Here is a 19,054-nt window from a genome sequence, read left to right as displayed (position 1 = left end):
CAAAATGCCATCAATAAAACGTTGTCCATAACATACGCCTACCCATACCATAACCCCACCGCCACCATGGGCCACTCGATCCACAACGTTGACATCAGCAAACCGCTCACCCACACGACGCATACACGCTGTCTGCCATCTGCCTTGTACAGTGAAAACCGGGATTCATCCGTGAAGAGAACACCTCTCCAAAGCGCCAGACGCCATCGAATGTGAGCATTTGCCCACTCAAGTCGGTTACGACGACGAACTGCAGTCAGGTGGATACCCCGATGAGGACGACGAGCATGCAGATGAGCTTCCCTGAGACGGTTTCTGACAGTTTGTGCAGAAATTCTTTGGTTATGCAAACCGATTGTTGCAGCAGCTGTCCAGGTGGCTGGTCTCAGACAATCTTGGAAGTGAAGATGCTAAATGTGGAGGTCCTGGGCTGGTGTGGTTACACGTGGTCTGCAGTTGTGAGGCAGATTGGATGTACTGCCAAATTCTCTGAAACGCGTTTGGAGACGGCTTATGGTAGAGAAATGAACATTCAATTCACGGGCAACAGCTCTGGTGGACATTTCTGCAGTCAGCATGCCAATTGCATGCTCCCTCAAAATTTGCGACATTTGTGACATTGTGCTGTGTCATAAAACTGCACATTTTAGAGTGGCCTTTTATTGTGGCCAGCCTAAGGCACACCTGTGCAATAATCATGCTGTCTAATCAGCATCTTGATATGCCATACATGTGAGGTGGATGGATTATCTCGGCAAAGGAGAAGTGCTCACTAACACAGATTTAGACAGATTTGTGAATAATATTTGAAAGAAACAGGCCTTTTGTGTACATAGAAAGTCTTAGATCTTTGAGTTCAGCTCATGAAAAATGGGGGCAAAAACAAAAGTGTTGCGTTTATAATTTTGTTTAGTGTATTTATGTCAATGAACATATATACAAAATTAATATAAATAAATAATACAATTAATAATAATAAATAATAAAATACAAAATTAGAAAGGCAAAAACAGACAGAGCTTTGCTTTTGCATGCTGCGCTGTATGAGGAATTTCAGAGAACTGATTTATCATTGGTTGATCTACATTTTCTTAATTAGTGAAAGTCAAGATTCACCTGCACAATCCATGGCAAATTTATGAAAAGACTAATAGAAATGTGTATAAAATATACTTGACAGTTTATGACAACTATATCAACCATTTTGCATTTAATGACTTATACGATGAACTAATGACTAGATGTTTTGATGGGTAAGACTATTTCACAGAGAACTATATAATACATTTTGAGCAACATGACATTAGTAACTGATAATGTAGGAAAGTACAGACAAATGTACATAATCGATTGCATGAATGTAGCAACTGCAACTTGTTCAAAAGAATGAGAAACTGCTTTTATGATGTGCACAAGTGACTAGATGATGTGTAGGGTTGGGTATCATTTGGGTTTTTTTCGATACCGGTGCCAAATCAATACTTTTAAAACGGTACCGGTGCCTAAATGGTGCCTGAACCGATACTTAAAAATAATAAAAATTAAATAAAAATGACCAATTAATAATTGGATTGGCCATTAGCACTAAACACATGATGTCTTTTTCATTCATACTGGATGCCAGAGGGCGCCCTTGCACAAAAAATCCACATATCCAGTCACAGAAGTAGCGGAACTCATGAAGCTCCAGGAAATCCCCAATATGGACAAATGCATTGCTATGGATGTAACTGAGTAAACAAGATATAAACGTTTTGAATGATGAAACAAATACAATAAACACTCGACTACAACAATGTATAGTTTATCTGTGTTATTCAAGCCATCTCTGGTATTTCCATACAATTAAGTATATTTATAATCCATTGCCAATCGATGTATTAGTAGCCTATGGGTCATTTTCTGCCTCATTCTGTGACAAGAAGCTACATCAGATCACAAAAGGAAGCATTTAACTGGTGTTGTGGACTAAAAAGGTAATGCTCTCTTTTGTTGGACAACAGGTTTAAAAACATGAATACAAGAGAATTTTAGCTTTAGGCATTTTAATTTAAGAATGTTTAGCTTAGCTAGTTAATGGAAGGTTACCTGCTGCCATCAGAGCAAGTGTAATTTCTGCATTCACGCGTTCCTCGGATGCTTTCATTTCCAGAGTTGTGCTTTTAAGGCGGAATGTGAAAACAGCACGCTCGCGTTACTACAAAGATTTGTTGGACTTGTATTATTAGAGCTTTGGACTTGAGTTCACGTGCATTTTCTCAGTCGGTAAATTATTTTTCACATGAGGTGCCGGTGATGATGCTTCTTACGTTCGTTTTGGAGAAACAAAGGACAAATATTTCAATCGATCGCTCAGGCATGGCACCGAAATGAGGCACCGAAATCTGCGTTCTGATTCGGTTCTAGTACATACCCTTTACATAGGTACCGGTGCCATATTGGTACCGGGTTTCGGTACCCAACCCTAATGATGTGGAGGTTGAACAAGTAGTTTTGAGAATTTCATTTCTGATCTAAGAAATGCACCAAAGCGACTGAGAAAAACTGTAATAATGCATTAGTAAATGTTGAAATTAACATTAATAAATGCTGCAGAAGTATTGTTCATTCTTAGTTCATGTTAACTACACTAGTTGATTAATGTTAAACTAATGAACCTTATTGTGAAGTGTTACCATTTATATAAATTTATCTGTATACAATAAAGCCGCAATACCAACTACCAATAGGAGGTTTCTGGCTGACAGCAAAAATGTATTTTGCCTATGTCACAATATGTGGTACAGTAAATCTGGCCCTGTACATGATAATGATTTTTGTTGCCAAATTGGTTTGGAACAGTTGTTGAATAAACAATTAAACTGAACTATTATGCCTTGACTGACAAGGCATATTATGCTTGACTGACAGTGTTATTGATCACTGAGAGAGCATTGACTTGGTATGATTTTGGTTCAATATAAAAAAGCTTAAAAAATATATATATATAGCTTAGATGTAGTAAACTACTTTTGCAATGTTTCTGTAGCTTAGCTTGCTACATTTCCCAGGGCTGTAGCTTTAGTTTAGTGAAGCTTCATTTAATGAGGAGTAACTGTTAGCTTAGCTCACTACATCCAAGTAGCTTGCCCAACTCTGGCCTACGAGACCTCTGATCTTCCCTCACCTCTGGGGGTGTCAAGGCTCATTCGACCCAAAGTGTGACGGCCTCCAAGGCCTTTTTGGCAGGTGTTCTTATGCAGGACATCTGCAACGCTGCAGGATGGTCCATGCCCCTAACCTTTGTCAGATTCTATGGCCTAGATATGCGAGCCACCCCTGGCTCTTCTGTTCTCTCGCCCTAGATGTGCAGCATTCACACTAGGCAGGGATTTGTAAGTCTGGGCACCTTGTTCCCATGATGGGGAACGTCCCAGGTTACGTATGCAACCATGGTTCCCCAAAGGAACGTGATGCTGCGTCTTGGGGCCATACATCTGACATCCCTGCGAGCATTTGCTTCATTCCTGGAAGCTGACGTCGGTTCCACCGCACATGCTTTTAAGCTTCCTGGTCAGTTACGTCACCCACCCGTGACGTCTCGCCCATCCATTGGACAGATTACACACATGTTCAGAGCGCAGTCACGCTGAAAACATTCCCATAGCGTTCTCCGACGCAGCATCTCGTTCCCTAGGGGAACCATGGTTACATACGTAACCTGGGATGTTTTTACTTTACTGTCATTTTGATAATTTTAATGCATTCTTGCTGAATGGTATGGTAACATGAATATATTTACCATCACTTTTCTTCACTGTAATGTGTCCTTGCTGATATATATATATATATATATATATATATATATATATATTATATGCAATAATGCTGCAACCTAGTGTGGTGTATTAATTCACTGAGGAAAATATCTGCATACTGCAGTGCTCCCTAATGTACCGTAATCTACTGTGACAACAACTAATTGCGTATTCCATGAGGTTGCCAGTTTGTTTTACCAAAGGGGTTTGTGGGTTAGTGATTTGACATTGAGAAATGTCTTATTGGATACTGTGAGACTAAATGCCTGCATTGTAAGTGTAAGTCAGTTTGCTTTGAACTCTTCAGGGGCTCCGTAATCGAGATGACATTCATTGTATCAAACTGTATGTAGCGTAATGGATAAAGCAAGCCACCCCATGTCCCGCATTCATTATCCGCACAATGCAATTCGCAGGAGAGCTGCAGTGTCAATATCCCAGTTGATCTTTGTCTTCTCTTTGTGAGGGGACCCGGTTTCAAAGGTACCTGCTCATGAGATCAAATCCAAACATGAAAAGAATAGGTGAGAAATGTAAGGTGCACCTGCGAGCTCGGTCTTGCAGAATGGTCTGTTAGGTTTCAGCCATATCATGGCTCCACCAACCCTCCCAGCCTGGCCTCCTGAGACCCTGCTGCTGGCTGTGATTTCTGGGACGCTCTGCTATCTCCACCAGCCAAACTCTCCTCCCTGTGTGGCTGAATAATGAGACGCATCGTGAATGTGGACGGGTGGAGGGCGGAGGCAACGGAGGGCCGTGGATCATGATGCTAGTCTGAAGAGGATATTAGTGGAAGTGGCACTAAGCGACAGCAAGATGGAACTGGAAATTTCATTAGCATTTATTTTATATAAATAGTGTGACTCGGCACATCTCTCATTTTAATAGGGCCGTGTTTTCTTCAGCAACCATTTCAGGCTCTATGGATGTTAGGGAAATGTAATAAGGAGTTGCAAAGTGACTTGATGATATTGGCAAGTCAGTCAAGCACTCTAAAGTAGTGCTTCTTAATGTTTTTGTCTCACAGGCCCCCCAGTTGTCCAAAACAATATTCAAATTCTCTCCAATATAGGCTATTTCTGGTGTGTCTTTTGTAATTATGACAAAGTTGTTTGTTTTCAATCTCTTTTTAAAATATAAACTGTAAGTATAGATACTGTATATTAAATTAATTAACCACAATTAATTGTGTGATTTCAGAAGTTTTAAGAACTGTTATTGATGGGGAAAACAATAAAATAAGAAATAGGATTTTTATTAGTATTTTTAATCAATATTTAATTATTTAATATTTAATTATTTATTTGTATTGCATTATGTGGAATAATTTAGTTTATGTTTTGATTTTTTTTTTAAATATTAATAATAATTAATTAAATAAATAATTATTTATATTAATAAATATTAATTATATTAGTTATTTTTAGTCATCTTGAGGCCTCCGTGGAAGTTTTTTTCTGAGGCCCCAACTCGGAATATTAGAAATCCTAAATGATCATGTGACACTGAAGACTGGAATGATGCTGAAAATTCAGCTTTGCATCACAGGAATAAATTACATTTTAAATATGTTAAAAGAAAAAAACTTAAATTGCAACAAATTGTAGTGATATTTCACAATATTACTGTTTTACTTGATTTTTTGATCAAAGAAATGTGGGTTTGGTGAGAATAAGATATTTCAAAATTCCAACCCAAACTTTTGAACTGTATTGCATTTCATATTACTATAGTATTGTCATCTGATACCATTACTGAACCATGGTAATCCATCTGTACTAAGGATAAACAGTATATTTATATGCTATTTATCATCTGTTTGGTCCAAAAAAAAAAAAAACTTTTAATATGTGTGCTATTCCAACATGCTGCTCATCTTATTGAATACCCACCATTTGCAAAACTTGGATTTACAGTAGATACATTTTCCATAATGAGCTCCACATGTTGTATCTTTTGATTTATGGCCTATGATTTATTTGACCATTTGCTCCATGTTTTCTTGCCAGCAAAAAGTCTGGGAGATACTGAGCTGCCAGTCGAAAAGACAGCAAAAACAAAGCAAAGCAATCTTTTGGAAAGTTTTAACAGCTGTTATTTATTTATTTTTGCCTTGCATATTATTTCAGTTATCAGGACAATGCATCACATTTGTCACACTGATTCACTGTGAAGCAATAACATTTAAGATGGCTGAAATTTAATCAGGAGGCTTCAACACAATTACGGATATCCATGAGGAGGCCCTCCTCCACACAGTATGCGCTCTCAGATACACTCACATTTGTCATGCAAAACAATCTCTCCACTGCTGTCAAAGAAACTAATGGAAAACACTGGCATTTCTTTTAGAGTTTTATGTAGTGACAAATTTTCGCTCTTTTAGCCAAATAAGGATATTTTCTGTTAAAATGAGGGTAAACTGGATTTATTGTTTATATTCCTGTATAATATATCAAACAATGCTTAGGTTTTCACACTCTGTGCATACATTATGAACAAACAGTGGGGTCAGTAAATCTAAAGTGTGTGTATATATATATATATATATATATATATATATATATTAGGGGTGTCCCCGAATAGTCGACGATTCGATGCTTCGATTCGAGGAGCCTGATTCCACTCCCAATCTCACAGTCGAATATTCGCGGGGTGTTATGATCATGCCTGTGATCTATATGGCTATATGGGGGTGCTCAGTGTCTGATTTCACATCAAACTAGCTGTTTTCTCCCAATAAGTTAATATACAGCCTATCATGATAATGCTGTAAATAAGAATCTTAAAAGAAAGAAGCTTTAAATAAATATTTTAACGTGAGTGAATAAATCCAACTTCCCCTATAGATTAAAGTTTCGCTTTCTAATCCGTGACCGACAGAGGAGCATTCTTGTCGGCAGGGATTTAAATCTTTAACAAGAGACACAAATTGACACAGGCAGAGTGGAAGACTTCATTTTTTTTTTTTCGATCAAGTAGGGTACAACAAGTGATTTCAAAACGTTTCAGTCGGTTTATTTATATCGTGTATATATATTATTTATCTCGTATAAAATGCATTTGGTTGAGTTACGCTGCAGTAAAGCACTTCATTGTAGTAGCCTACTATACATACGGTGATTATATAGTCCTCTCCGGGGATTGCCACCTTGTTGTGGTGGAGAGGCTTGCGTGGTCCTGTGATCCCAAGAGCGATACCGTCCAGAGCTATGTTCCTGGTAGGGTCACCCATGGCGGTAAGGTCAAGGGGGAGGTTCCCTGACAAAGAGCAATCCAACCAAGACCTCAACGGCGACACAGGCGGAGAATGATGGCTGGCCTTATGGGAGCGTCACAACGGCTGGGAAGGCGGATGAAGGCTGCAGCAGAAAGGGGCCCCCAGTCGTTTTGGACCCCATGCCACTGGATTCTGACCCCTTTCTGTCAAGGATCGTGTGGTGACTGTCTGTGCACCAGTCTCCCCACGTTAAACAAATTCATGCACAGGCGTCCTCCTTGGGAAACCACCTTAACATCCTGGTCAAATTCCTATGGCAACCAGAGAGTGGCGACGGGGGCAGGATTGTGAGATCTGGAAGCCCCTAGTCATAAACTGGCACATTAGGCGGTGAGTGTCAGACTCAGTCGCTGGGCTCTTGGAATGAGGCAGAAAGAGTCCTTCGGCAGCTGCACCCACGACTGAGCAGTCCTCTTTAGGATCCACTCTGCTCACCCCACATGGGGAAGCGGCTAGAAAAGGTGCCCTAAAAATAGCCTGCCTCAAACCTCCTGACTGGATTACCGCGTGCAGAGGGATCACCATTTGTGGTCAGAAACACAAAACTATGAATTTTGGAGCCTGGAATGTGCGCACACTGATGGATAGTGCAACCAGTGATAGACCGGAGAGGAGAACCACAATCATCGCTAGAGAACTGAGAAGATACCAGATTGACCTAACCGCCTTCTCTGAAACCAGGCTAGCAGACGAAGGCCAACTGAAAGAGGAGAAGGGTGGCTACAATTTCTTTTGGAAAGGAAAAGCTGCTGTTGAGCCTAGGATCCATGGTGTTGGAATTGCCATTAGGAACCAGCTTATCAGCCACCTCTATAAACTTCCTGTTGGTATTACTGAGCGTCTCATGACCATCCGTCTGGTGCTTGCCAACAACCAGATAGCAACAGTTGTGAGCGCCTACGCCCCTACCTTAGACTCTGAAGAGGAAGTAAAAGAGACCTTCTATGCCTGCCTAGACGAGACACTGTCGAGAATCCCCAAGGAAGATAAGATTATTCTCCTTGGAGACTTCAATGCCAGGGTTGGCAGGGATCAACACCTCTGGAAGGGCACTATAGGAAAGGAAGGCATTGGAAACATCAACACTAGTGGAGTTATGCTTCTCAATAATTGTGTTAAACACGATCTCATCATTACTAATACTCTCTTTCGTCAAAAAAAAAACAAATTCAGGGTCTTGGAGACATCCCCGCTCCAAACAGTGGCATCTCATTGACTATGTCATTGTACGAGCTAGGGATGGTCGTGATGTGAATATCACAAGGGCCATGGTTGGTGCAGATGACTGCTGGACAGATCACCGCCTCATCCGCTCCACAATGTCAATCCAACTTAAGAGGAAGAGGAGAATTTAAAAAAAGCAGATCCAACTAAAACTGAACCTTGACAGCCTTGAAGAAACTGTCACCCAGCAGCAACTTCAGGCCTCTCTTGGGGAAAGCCTCCAACAAGAATACCCTGATGACATCGAAGGGCACTGGAGTCTGTTAAAGTCTAACATCCTTGCTACCTGCAAAATTGCAACATTTTTGGGTACAAGTCCAGAAAACACCAGGACTGGTTTGATGAGAATGACACAGAAATAGAACAACTCATCTCCAAGAAAAGGACAGCCTTCTGTGCCTGGCGAAATGATGTAACCTGCAAGGCCAAAAGGCTGGCCCACTCCAGAGCCAAGGCAGATGTCCAAAGATGGGTAAGGGAGCTAAAAAACTCGTGGTGGACAGAAAGGGCTCTTGAAATCCAGAAACTGGCAGACTCTGGTGATACCAGGGGCTTTTTCAGTGCTACCAAAGCCGTCTATGGTCCAAGCTATCGTGGCCTATACCCTCTGCGCTCAAAGGATGGTCAGGAATTGCTGAAGGACAAAGAGGCCATTAATGCCCGATGGAAAGAGTATTTCCAAGAACTCCTCAACAGTGACAGCTCAACTGAAACTGACATTACCAAATATATCCCCCAGGGTCCCATCAGAGAAGACATGGGGGAACCTCCAACTATAATAGAGGTTCAAAATGCCATCAGGATCCTTAAGAACAACAAGGCCGCCGGACCGGATGGGATTCCAGCTGAGATCCTAAAGGAAGGATTAGGATTAGAGCTCCTGTACCACATCCATGCCCTACTCCTCAAAGTCTGGGAAAAAGAAGAATTTCCCTCAGAGCTCAGGGATGCTCTAATAGTAACCATATTTAAGAAGGGAGATAAGGCTGAATGTGGAAATTACAGAGGCATCTCCCTCCTGTCAACAACAGGTAAAGTTCTTGCTCGTGTCCTTGCAAACCGACTACTACCACTGTCTGAGGAAGTACTCCCAGAATCACAATGTGGCTTCTGCCCATCCAGAGGTACAGCAGACACGATATTCACAGCACGGCAACTCCAAGAAAAATGCCGTGAACAAAGGCAGCCTTTGTATATTGCTTTTATAGACCTGACAAAGGCTTTTGACATGGTAGACCGCCAGGCCCTGTGGAGTATACTATCAAGGTACGGCTGTCATGACAAGTATATCAGAATACTGAGGCTTTTATATGACGGCATGGCAGTCACAGTACTTAGCAATGGCGGCTCCAAGTCTGAGCCTTTTACAGTGGAAACAGGGGTCAAACAGGGATGCGTTATTGCACCCACACTGTTTGTCATTTTCATTGCAGCCATACTCCACCTCATTGGCGAAGAGCTGCCACAGGGGATTCCAATCATGTACAGAACTGATGGCAGACTCTTCAGCCTTAACAGGTTTAAGGCCAAGAGTAAAGTCAACTACACCACAATTACAGAGTTACAGTATGCAGACGATAATGTTATCGCCGCACACTCTGCAGAAGACCTCCAGGGCATTCTGAATGCTTTTGCCAAGGCGTACAGAGCCCTGGGTCTAAAATTAAACATTAAGAAGACTCAGGTCTTACATCAATCTCCACCTAATCAGCTAGCCATCCAGCCAAACATAAAAGTGGACAACACCACTCTTGAATACGTGGACCACTTCCCTTACCTTGGCAGCATTCTTTCCTCAAAAGCTAACATAGACTCTGAGGTTAACTATCGCCTGAGTTGTGCCAGTGGAGCCTATGCCAGGCTCAGGAGAAGAGTCTTCGAAGATCGAGACTTATCAGCCCAAACAAAACTTATGGTCTACAGAGCTGTTGTCCTCCCCACCCTGCTGTATGGAGCCGAGTCACGGACCACCTACAGCAGGCATCTGAGAGCCATGGAACAATACCACCAAAGATCCTTGCGAACGATTCTGAGGATCAGCTGGAAAGACAGACGCACTAACATCAGCATCTTGGAGGAAGCCAATATGACCCGCATCACTACTACTATAATGCAGCATCAACTTCGATAGACGGGCCATGTCATCCGCATGCCCAATAGACGTCTTCCCAAACAGATCCTGTACTCCCAGCTGAAGGAAGGTAGTCAAGCAACTGGTGGACAAAATAAACGTTATAAAGACAATATTAAGGCCATTTTGAAGAAATTCCATATCACTTCGAGCAACTGGGAACACATTGCACTGGACAGAAGTTCCTGGAAGAAATGCGTGCAGGATGGTGCAGCAAATCATGAAATAGAACTCCGCCGTGTCGCAGAGACAAAGCAACGGCTTCGCAAGGAGAAAGATAAAAAGGCTCAACCATTGTCAATAGAGTTGGGTACCGAACTCGGTACTTTTAAGGGTACGGACCGAATTGCGTCGGTACTACAGAGTATCGATTCACATTAAATCATTCAGTACCAAATTTCGGTACCTGAGAACGCATTTGGGCGCATACGAGAGAGACAGAGAGAGAGAGAAAGAGAGAGACACATCACCCCGCAACAAACCGAAATGTTCTGAAGTGTGCTTACATTTCTAGGGTCATATGGTTTCCGTGAAGACGCGGACAGGATGGCGGAGTCCATTCATAAAAACGGAATTTACTCGATAGCGCAGAATGCCACGGAATTCGTCAAGTTTTGGATGAATAAAAAAATGTCTGTCACTTAATTCGAATCGCGATATGAACTAGTGTATGTGAACATTAAAACGCAAAAAGACGATTTAAATATGAATCCTGCATGTTCCACTTGCCTTGATGTGTATGAATGGCGGAGACGCGGTTTCGTTTACTACACAAATACCGAAGCACACGTGAACTCGCTGTGATTTTCGGACTCTGCATCTCACATGAACACATGAACTTACAGGCTGTGAGAGTCACTTCATGAGAATTTTACCGTTTCATTTGAAAAAACCAGCATCATATCATACTGTATACACACAGAAACTTCACGGCAACCTGTCAAAATAAAAGTGCGGTTTAACATGTAACAGAAATATATTACTCTTGTATTACTTTTGTACAGTATAATGTTGGTCTTTATATATTCTATGTACTGACAAATTTAAATAAAACAATTAAATGATAAAAATAATTATTACAACCACATTAACGACTTAATTGTGGAAAAAAATATATATATTATTAACTTTTTTAAAGGAATATTCACACAATTTTTCTACCATGTATCAATTTTAACAGTAAACCTGTTTGTTTGCCAAAAAATAAAAGGGATTAATTTTCATTTGATTAAAAATAAATAAATGTGTCATGCCTTCATTTGATTATCAGAAAAAAATAAAACAAGAATTTCTGGAAGAAAAAAAAAATTGAAGGGCCCTGTTGTTCAAAATGTTGAAATTGAGAGTTTTGGACTTATTTTTTCACTGAAATAAATGTTTTTGTTATTACACAGAGAGTAAAGTACCGAAATAAGGTACCGATACCGGTACCGTACCGGTTAAAATGTGAACGGTACCCAACCCTAATTGTCAACAATTACCACCATTTCCTGTCCACATTGCACCAAAGTATGAGGATCGCGGATTGGCCTCTATAGCCATCTGAAGTCCCACAAGTAGACCCAAAAGAGAGGACAGTCATACTCGTTTCGAGTGACTGTTGATGATCTCTTCAGCACGCGGTGCGAGCAGAACAACAATGCAGAATATTAATAACTATGACTGGCACTGTCATATACATAGCATTATAATGAGAAAACTATTATAATAAAACGCTGTGATTTTTTTAGTGTTTAGTTGTGTTTCTGCATGTTATTGCGTGAAGAACGCGTCCACAAAAGGAGTTCATTCAGAGCCGCGCAGACACGTTCATGTGCATTCGGGGCATTTTGTGCAGATAGCCTATAAGTTATAATATTAAGGTTATGTTATATAAATAACGAAGCGTATTCTATGTGAGATAAATGAGTTAAATCCCATTGATTTAAAACCTGCTATCATATGATTCATTCTACTGGTCATCTTCAGCGCGTGCAGCTCAAAATAGAAATACAGAACTTTATAACTACGATCGTATACATAACGTTATAATGAGAGCACATATTGTAAAAAAAAAAAAAAATGTTGTGAATTCTTAAGGGTTTCACTGACTTTAATGTTAACTATCTTTTAATCAAAACAAAACATTATTTACCCCGTTTGTATCTGAGAGGCGTCCTTTACACATTTTCCCTGTGTATTTATGACTGTCGAACGTCTGACTTGACTCTTGGTAATGTATGTTGGCCCGCCCCCAAATATATGATTCGACTATCAGTCGACTATCGGCATGATTCGAAAATTCCAATTCGACTATGAAAAAATAATATATATATATTATATATAATATAATCTGTGGTGGCATCACGGAATCGCCGAAAATTCCATGATGGGCTCACAGAAGGCATCAGCCGTGGTCCATGCACGGATTCACTGGTTTCTGTGCGTGGAGCACGGCTGATGCCTGTCACTGACTTACATTGGTATCACTTCTGTGAGCCCATCACGGAATTTTCGGCGATTCCGTGATGCCACCACAGATTCGGAGGTTAATTAAATCCGTGAACATTACATGGAATTCTGTGAGATCATGTTGCACAGAGACTGCTGGCAGCTTGTTGTGTTTTCCTCAGAATGCGATGCTTTCTTCCCCTCCATCGTTTCTAATCTCCGTATTATTACAGGTGTGTCACGTTATTCATATATGTCACAAACGCATGCGCACTTTGGTCAGAGCGGCAATACTGCGATTAAGGTGTTTACATGCCTGTATATTCCGATTAAAATCGGCATACGCCACCTATGTTAATACAATTATGCTTGCTGCCATTATGAGCTTAATTGCATTATCTAGATCGAAGTATTGTGTTTACATGAGGTAAAGCATAATCGCAATATCGCCAAAATCTCATTATAATCGCATTAAGAGGGTCCATGTAAATGCACCCTCTTAATGCGATTATAATGAGATTTTGACAATATTGCGATTAATCTTTACCTCATGTAAACGCAATACTTCGATCTAAATAATGCGATTAAGTCCTTACTCTGATTATTGGAAATAATCGCATCGTGGGCATGTAAACGTAGTCATTATTGACTACATTTACATGGACATCAATACTCCGATTTTAATACGATTAAGACAATACTCTGATTAAGAGTCTACCATGTAAACAGATATTTTTGATGACCTTAATCCGGCTAAAGTCATAATCGAAGTAAACACAAATTAATGCACGCCTGCATTTTCTTTCTCAACTGTTCACATTTACTTAAGAAAAAACCTGGACGGCCATTTTTGCGTAATTTTGTGTGTATTTGGCCACTTAGGCTCAACAACAAACTACGAAAAATAACTCAATATGATACTCGCTAGGCGGCTTTGGATGTGACTGTGAGCGCTCAGCCTTGGCCTCTGGAGCGCGCGAGTACCGATTAGTTTAAAAAGACGTGCATTTTTGTGACTATGACCCGATTAAGCAAGTGACAAATTTGTCAACTGTCCCGAAATGCGAGCGAAAGTCTTGGATCAGCGACAGCATGCAGCAGCTCGTTGTATTGCAGATGAGATGCGCTGATGTGAAGCTGCTTTGAGAGAGTGAAAGAGAAGACGCGGTCCAGTTGAATCACTCACGCTGTTTTCAAATGACTGATTTAATCTGCTAGTTTGTGTGGATTTATTTACTCATAATCTACTTGCTATATTGAATAAATGTTTGTAGGAATTTCCCTCATTATAAATTTGAAAGCTGCGGGGATGAGTAAAACGCTATATACACACACAATCCCCCACGAAATTCTGGACAGAATTAATTATACTCTATTACAGAGATTTGTGAAATAAAATTCCATTATTTTTATTTATTTATTTTCCCAGACCTGGAAATTGCCGTTTCAAAATTTCATGGCTTTTTCAGTTTTTGTTTTTATGTAACCCTAATAAAAGCAACTGATGCACGCTGTTAATCACTTAAACTGGCCCACCAATGTGATCGGCTGAATGCTCCATTACCTCTTCCTTCTCTGATCACATGCCGGATCCGTCATCCCGCTTTGTTCCGGGACCTCGAAATTTACAAATTAAGCACTGGGAGTATTCCTATTTTAGTCGCATTATCGAGGTGCAGTACAGACATGTAAACACCTTAAATCACACTATTACCGTCGTGTAGGACTTTTCGCCGCAGTTTGTGACAGGATACACGCACGGCAGCGGTCAACCGTTTGACGGAAAATAAAAGAGCTTCAACACCGCTGTCGTCTGTATGCGCGTACAAATAATTAACTGCACTTGAAGCTTTCATAAAATTAAAAATTAAACACCCAAAACTGTATATGGCATCATCACGAAGACGAACTATATGTTTATGCGTGAAATTCTGCAGGGGACGTCGGATGGCGTCGGGTGGGGACGTAATGACGCATGCCCTTGTTACGATCCCTTTCCCCAGTCTAGGGTTGGGGAGTGGGAGTAACAGGTTTAACGAAAACAAGAAAGAAATTAATAAAAACGAGGAGGAGTCACCCCAGTCCTCTGCCCCAGAAATATGACAACCACTTAGCTTTGACAAACTTAAACAATTTATTTAGAAAGCAAGGATCATGGGAACAATAAATGTCTTCAGGAGAGGGCCTGGCCAAAATAACAAACAAAACAACAGATAGCTAACAGGAGGAGTACTAAATAACCTATGGGTAAAAGAAAAGCAACACAAAAGCTTTCCTCAACTCCCTCACTAACCAAAAACACAGGAATAAACAGGAACACCAACATAAAATGGCACCCCGATCCCTACAGTTTCCCACTTAATCATAAAGCAAAGTACAATACCTTCTAATACCTTAACACAGAACTTAAGAAAAAGTAGACACTACCGGTCTAGTATCAGCCCAACAGGAGTACACTTGTAACAAACAAGAGCTGTTCAACGTTTGCACCACACTCAAAAGACAAAGGTTGAAACAACACCCAGCATAATTCTAGAGCAGGGGAGGAATGAACCTTCTCCAGCAGCGTTCACTCTGCTCTTGTAGCAGCACACTCTGATGATCATCACCTGTGGCAATTACAACTGCCAAACAAGCAGAGTGAGAGAGAGAGCACACAGGGGAAACATAACCACACCCAAAGGGGCGGGAACACACACTTCAACCAAAAGTTTTTATATACATACGTCCTAGGGATGTAACACCATTAATCGATCTATGCACTATAACATATAAAACGGGAACATGAAAGGATTATTCTAAATGCAACTCATGTAAACACCTTAATAATATTGTCTTATTCAGAATATTGTCTTATTCAGTGACTTTACATGGACATCAGTAATCTAATTATTTAGCTTATTCTGAATAAAACAATATTATGATTAAGGTGTTTACATGAGTTGCATTTAGAATAATCCTTTCATGTTCCCGTTTTACATGTTATAGTACGTTACATAGATGGATTTCTGTTTAGTTCGACTTTAGCCGGATTAAGGTCATCAACAAATCTCTGTTTACATGGTAGACTCTTAATCAGAGTATTGTCTTAATCGCATTAAAATCGGAGTATTGATGTCCATGTAAACGTAGTGACTGTCAAACAGGAGATTTGTCTCTCTACTTTAACAGAGATCTTTCTTAGTTTTTGTTTGGGATTTCCCAGAATTCAGCTGTCTATTACTAGACATGATACCGCTTCAGTTTGTACTAAAAGATGTTTGTCTGTTTTCAAGGAAGCCATGTGACTGCTAAGGCCGTGTTCACACTTGGCGTCTTTTTTGACTAGAAAAAGTTGACGAGAGCGCTTTTTTAATGAAAAAAAAAAGCTGGCAGCGTCTGTTACAAATAGCAGCCGAGAGCGTCTTTTGTTTCCATAGCAACAGCGGTAACGGTAGCTAGCGATGTGTGCTGCAGAAACGTCTGCTTTTGAAGGTAATGGGGAGGGTGTCGGTTCACAACGACGTTTGTGGGAGCGCGACATTATACGGGGAAGGAAACTGTATGGTGCTTCCAACAATTTAGTCCAGGACCTCCGGTTGGATGATGCACGGTTTCATACTGTTCCTTGTGCTCCGAAACTAGTACGATCTGTCTACCGGCTATCTTCTCATTTTTTCTTGTTGTTTTTGTTGTTATGGAAACGACTCGCCACTGGCTTGTCATTGGTCAGCTGTCAAAAAGGCGCTTGACGTAGGGCGTTTTTTAAAAAAAAGTTAAAGTATTTTCAACTCGAAAAAACGCTCAGAGCTGCAGAAAAAGACGCCGGCGGTAGCGTTTTAAAAAGCGCTCAGGACTTTTTTGAAAACACGGTTTACTCCATAGGATTATAATGTAAAACAGACGCTGGCAGCTTCAAAAAAGACGCCAAGTGTGAACACGGCCTAATAGTGTATTTCTGGAAGTTTAACACAAGGTATCTGTGCTGAATGTGAAGGTAACTGAATCAAATATATAAATAAGTAGTTTTGAGTATTGTGATTTAGTTTTTTCACCTGACAGACCATATAATGAGCAAAAAACCCAAAAATGTAGAATGAAAAAAGGAGCCCATGCCAAAAAGAGACTGTGAATAGTGTAGAAAATTGCTAGTGTGTGTTGGTTTGGATGAGCACCAGGTCTGATTTCCTTCCAGACTCATTCATTGTGTTTGGAAAGCACAGTACAATACGATCAGCCAACCATGCAAGGTGTCTGATACACCTTTTCACACTCTCAGAAGGGAGCCTGGCACCAGAGAGAAAGATATGGACCACAGACTGATCTTGATAAAGACTGAAAGCATTTATGGTCATTTACAGATAGAGGATGTCAAAACGAAATGCCAAAAAACATATTTTTATTCTTAATCATTGTAATTACACACTGAGAATGAGACGGATAAATTGAACTGTCTGGCCACTTATCTCTGCTCGTCAAACTCACACATGCTCACCACAACCAGCGTGACACTTTCTACCCATCTAAATGCTTCATGGAACCCTGAGAGACACTTTTCAGGATAACATAAACTTTTGAGATTCGAAATGTATGCTGCTTATGGAGAAAAGCTTAAATGAATGAATGATACGCACAGACATTATCAGTATGGTTGGATTCCATTGTAATCGCTTTGCCAGCATATGAATGGAGTACACATACACAATATGGTTGTGTTTATGCCAGTGTTATTTTAGTATTATTTTATACTGTTACAGTATTTCTTAATATTTTGAGTTGGCTTTTATTTATTTATTTTTTATTTTTTAAAAATACATTTTATTTTTAGTTTGTTTTAGTAATTTTTTGTTTTAAATGTCAGTATGATAAGAAATATTGTCGTGTTTATGTCATTGTGATTTTTGATTAATTTACTGTATATAATATTAAAGTATTTGTTAATATTTTGATTAAGCTTTTATTTTTGCATTTTTATTTTTCATTTTAATTTTAATGTAAGTTTTAGTAATTTTGTAACGTGCTTTTGATATTTTTTTGTAAATTATTCTATTCTATAGTTCAAGTTTTTCATATTTAGTGCTGTCAAACGATTAATTGCGATTAATCACATCCAAAATAAAAGTTTTGTTTACATAATGTTGTCAGTCCTGTCTTCCTGTGTCTTGTGTTTCCCCTCCTCTCGTGCCCATATTTGGTTTGTTCCTGTTCCTGTCCTCGTTTAGGTTATTAGTTAATTTGCTCCAGGTGTAAATACTTCCATGTATTTACATGTACATGTGTTCTTAAATATATACATGCATTTGTGTGTATTTATATGTGCATAATAAATACACACAGTACACACTCATATATCAAATTATTTTTAAATCATTTTAAAGACCGTTTTATATTTGTACCTAATAATTTCTCATCTAGTTTTACTGCTACTGTCAGACTGGACACTTAAGTGACATTTTATATATTTATAAACGCTATTGTTTATTGCAAAATAGCACAAGCACCTGCATAATACTTTTATGTCCAAATATATTTCGGAGCCACTGTATTTGAGTGTTGATCCTTCAGCTAATATTCTTATATTAACAAGCTAATATTTTGATGTTTTGAACCAGAAATCCTGAATGGAGGTGTGTATGTGGATCAGAACAAGTTCTTGTGTCACGCTGATACCATCCACTGGAATGACATAATCAAGAACCCGCGTTCTGAACTTCTGGTGGTTCCTTCCAACAACAGTGGCAACTCATGTGAGTACTTCATTGAGCAGATTTGACCAATTTTAATTATCTTATTTTATTTATTAATTATTTTATTTTATTATGTGAAATACAGTGGGTACGGAAAGTATTCAGACCCCCTTAAATTTTCCACTCTTTGTTATATTGCAGCCATTTGCTAAAATCATTTAAGTTCATTTTTTTTCCTCAATAATGTACACACAGCACCCCATATTGACAGAAAAACACAATTGTTGACATTTTTGCAGATTTGTTAAAAAAGAAAAACTGAAATATCATATGGTCCTAAGTATTCAGACCCTTTGCTGTGACACTCATATATTTAACTCAGGTGCTGTCCATTTCTTCTGATCATCTTTGAGATGGTTCTACACCTTCATTTGAGTCCAGCTGTGTTTGATTATACTGATTGGACTTGATAAGGAAAGCCACACACCTGTCTATATAAGACCTTACAGCTCACAGTGCATGTCAG

At 39.6% G+C, this 19,054-nt stretch overlaps 1 protein-coding gene across 4 annotated transcripts in view; it reads left to right on the top strand.

The window, feature by feature from the left end:
- Positions 1 to 19,054, top strand: part of erbb4a (erb-b2 receptor tyrosine kinase 4a) — a 201,640-nt gene that overhangs the window by 135,440 nt on the left and 47,146 nt on the right. For all 4 annotated transcript variants that reach the window (XR_009271269.1, XR_009271268.1, XM_058775155.1 and 1 more), the window contains one exon: positions 18,454 to 18,588. Coding sequence is in view for 2 of the 4 variants with exons in the window: in XM_058775155.1 (XP_058631138.1) it covers positions 18,454 to 18,588 (135 nt within the window). In the remaining 2 variants the exon portion in view is untranslated. The remainder of the gene's footprint in view (positions 1 to 18,453; positions 18,589 to 19,054) is intronic.

Source organism: Onychostoma macrolepis, chromosome 01 (assembly GCF_012432095.1).
Source record: "Onychostoma macrolepis isolate SWU-2019 chromosome 01, ASM1243209v1, whole genome shotgun sequence".
Classification (NCBI taxonomy): domain Eukaryota; kingdom Metazoa; phylum Chordata; class Actinopteri; order Cypriniformes; family Cyprinidae; genus Onychostoma; species Onychostoma macrolepis.
This window is presented reverse-complemented; position numbering and strand designations above follow the sequence as displayed.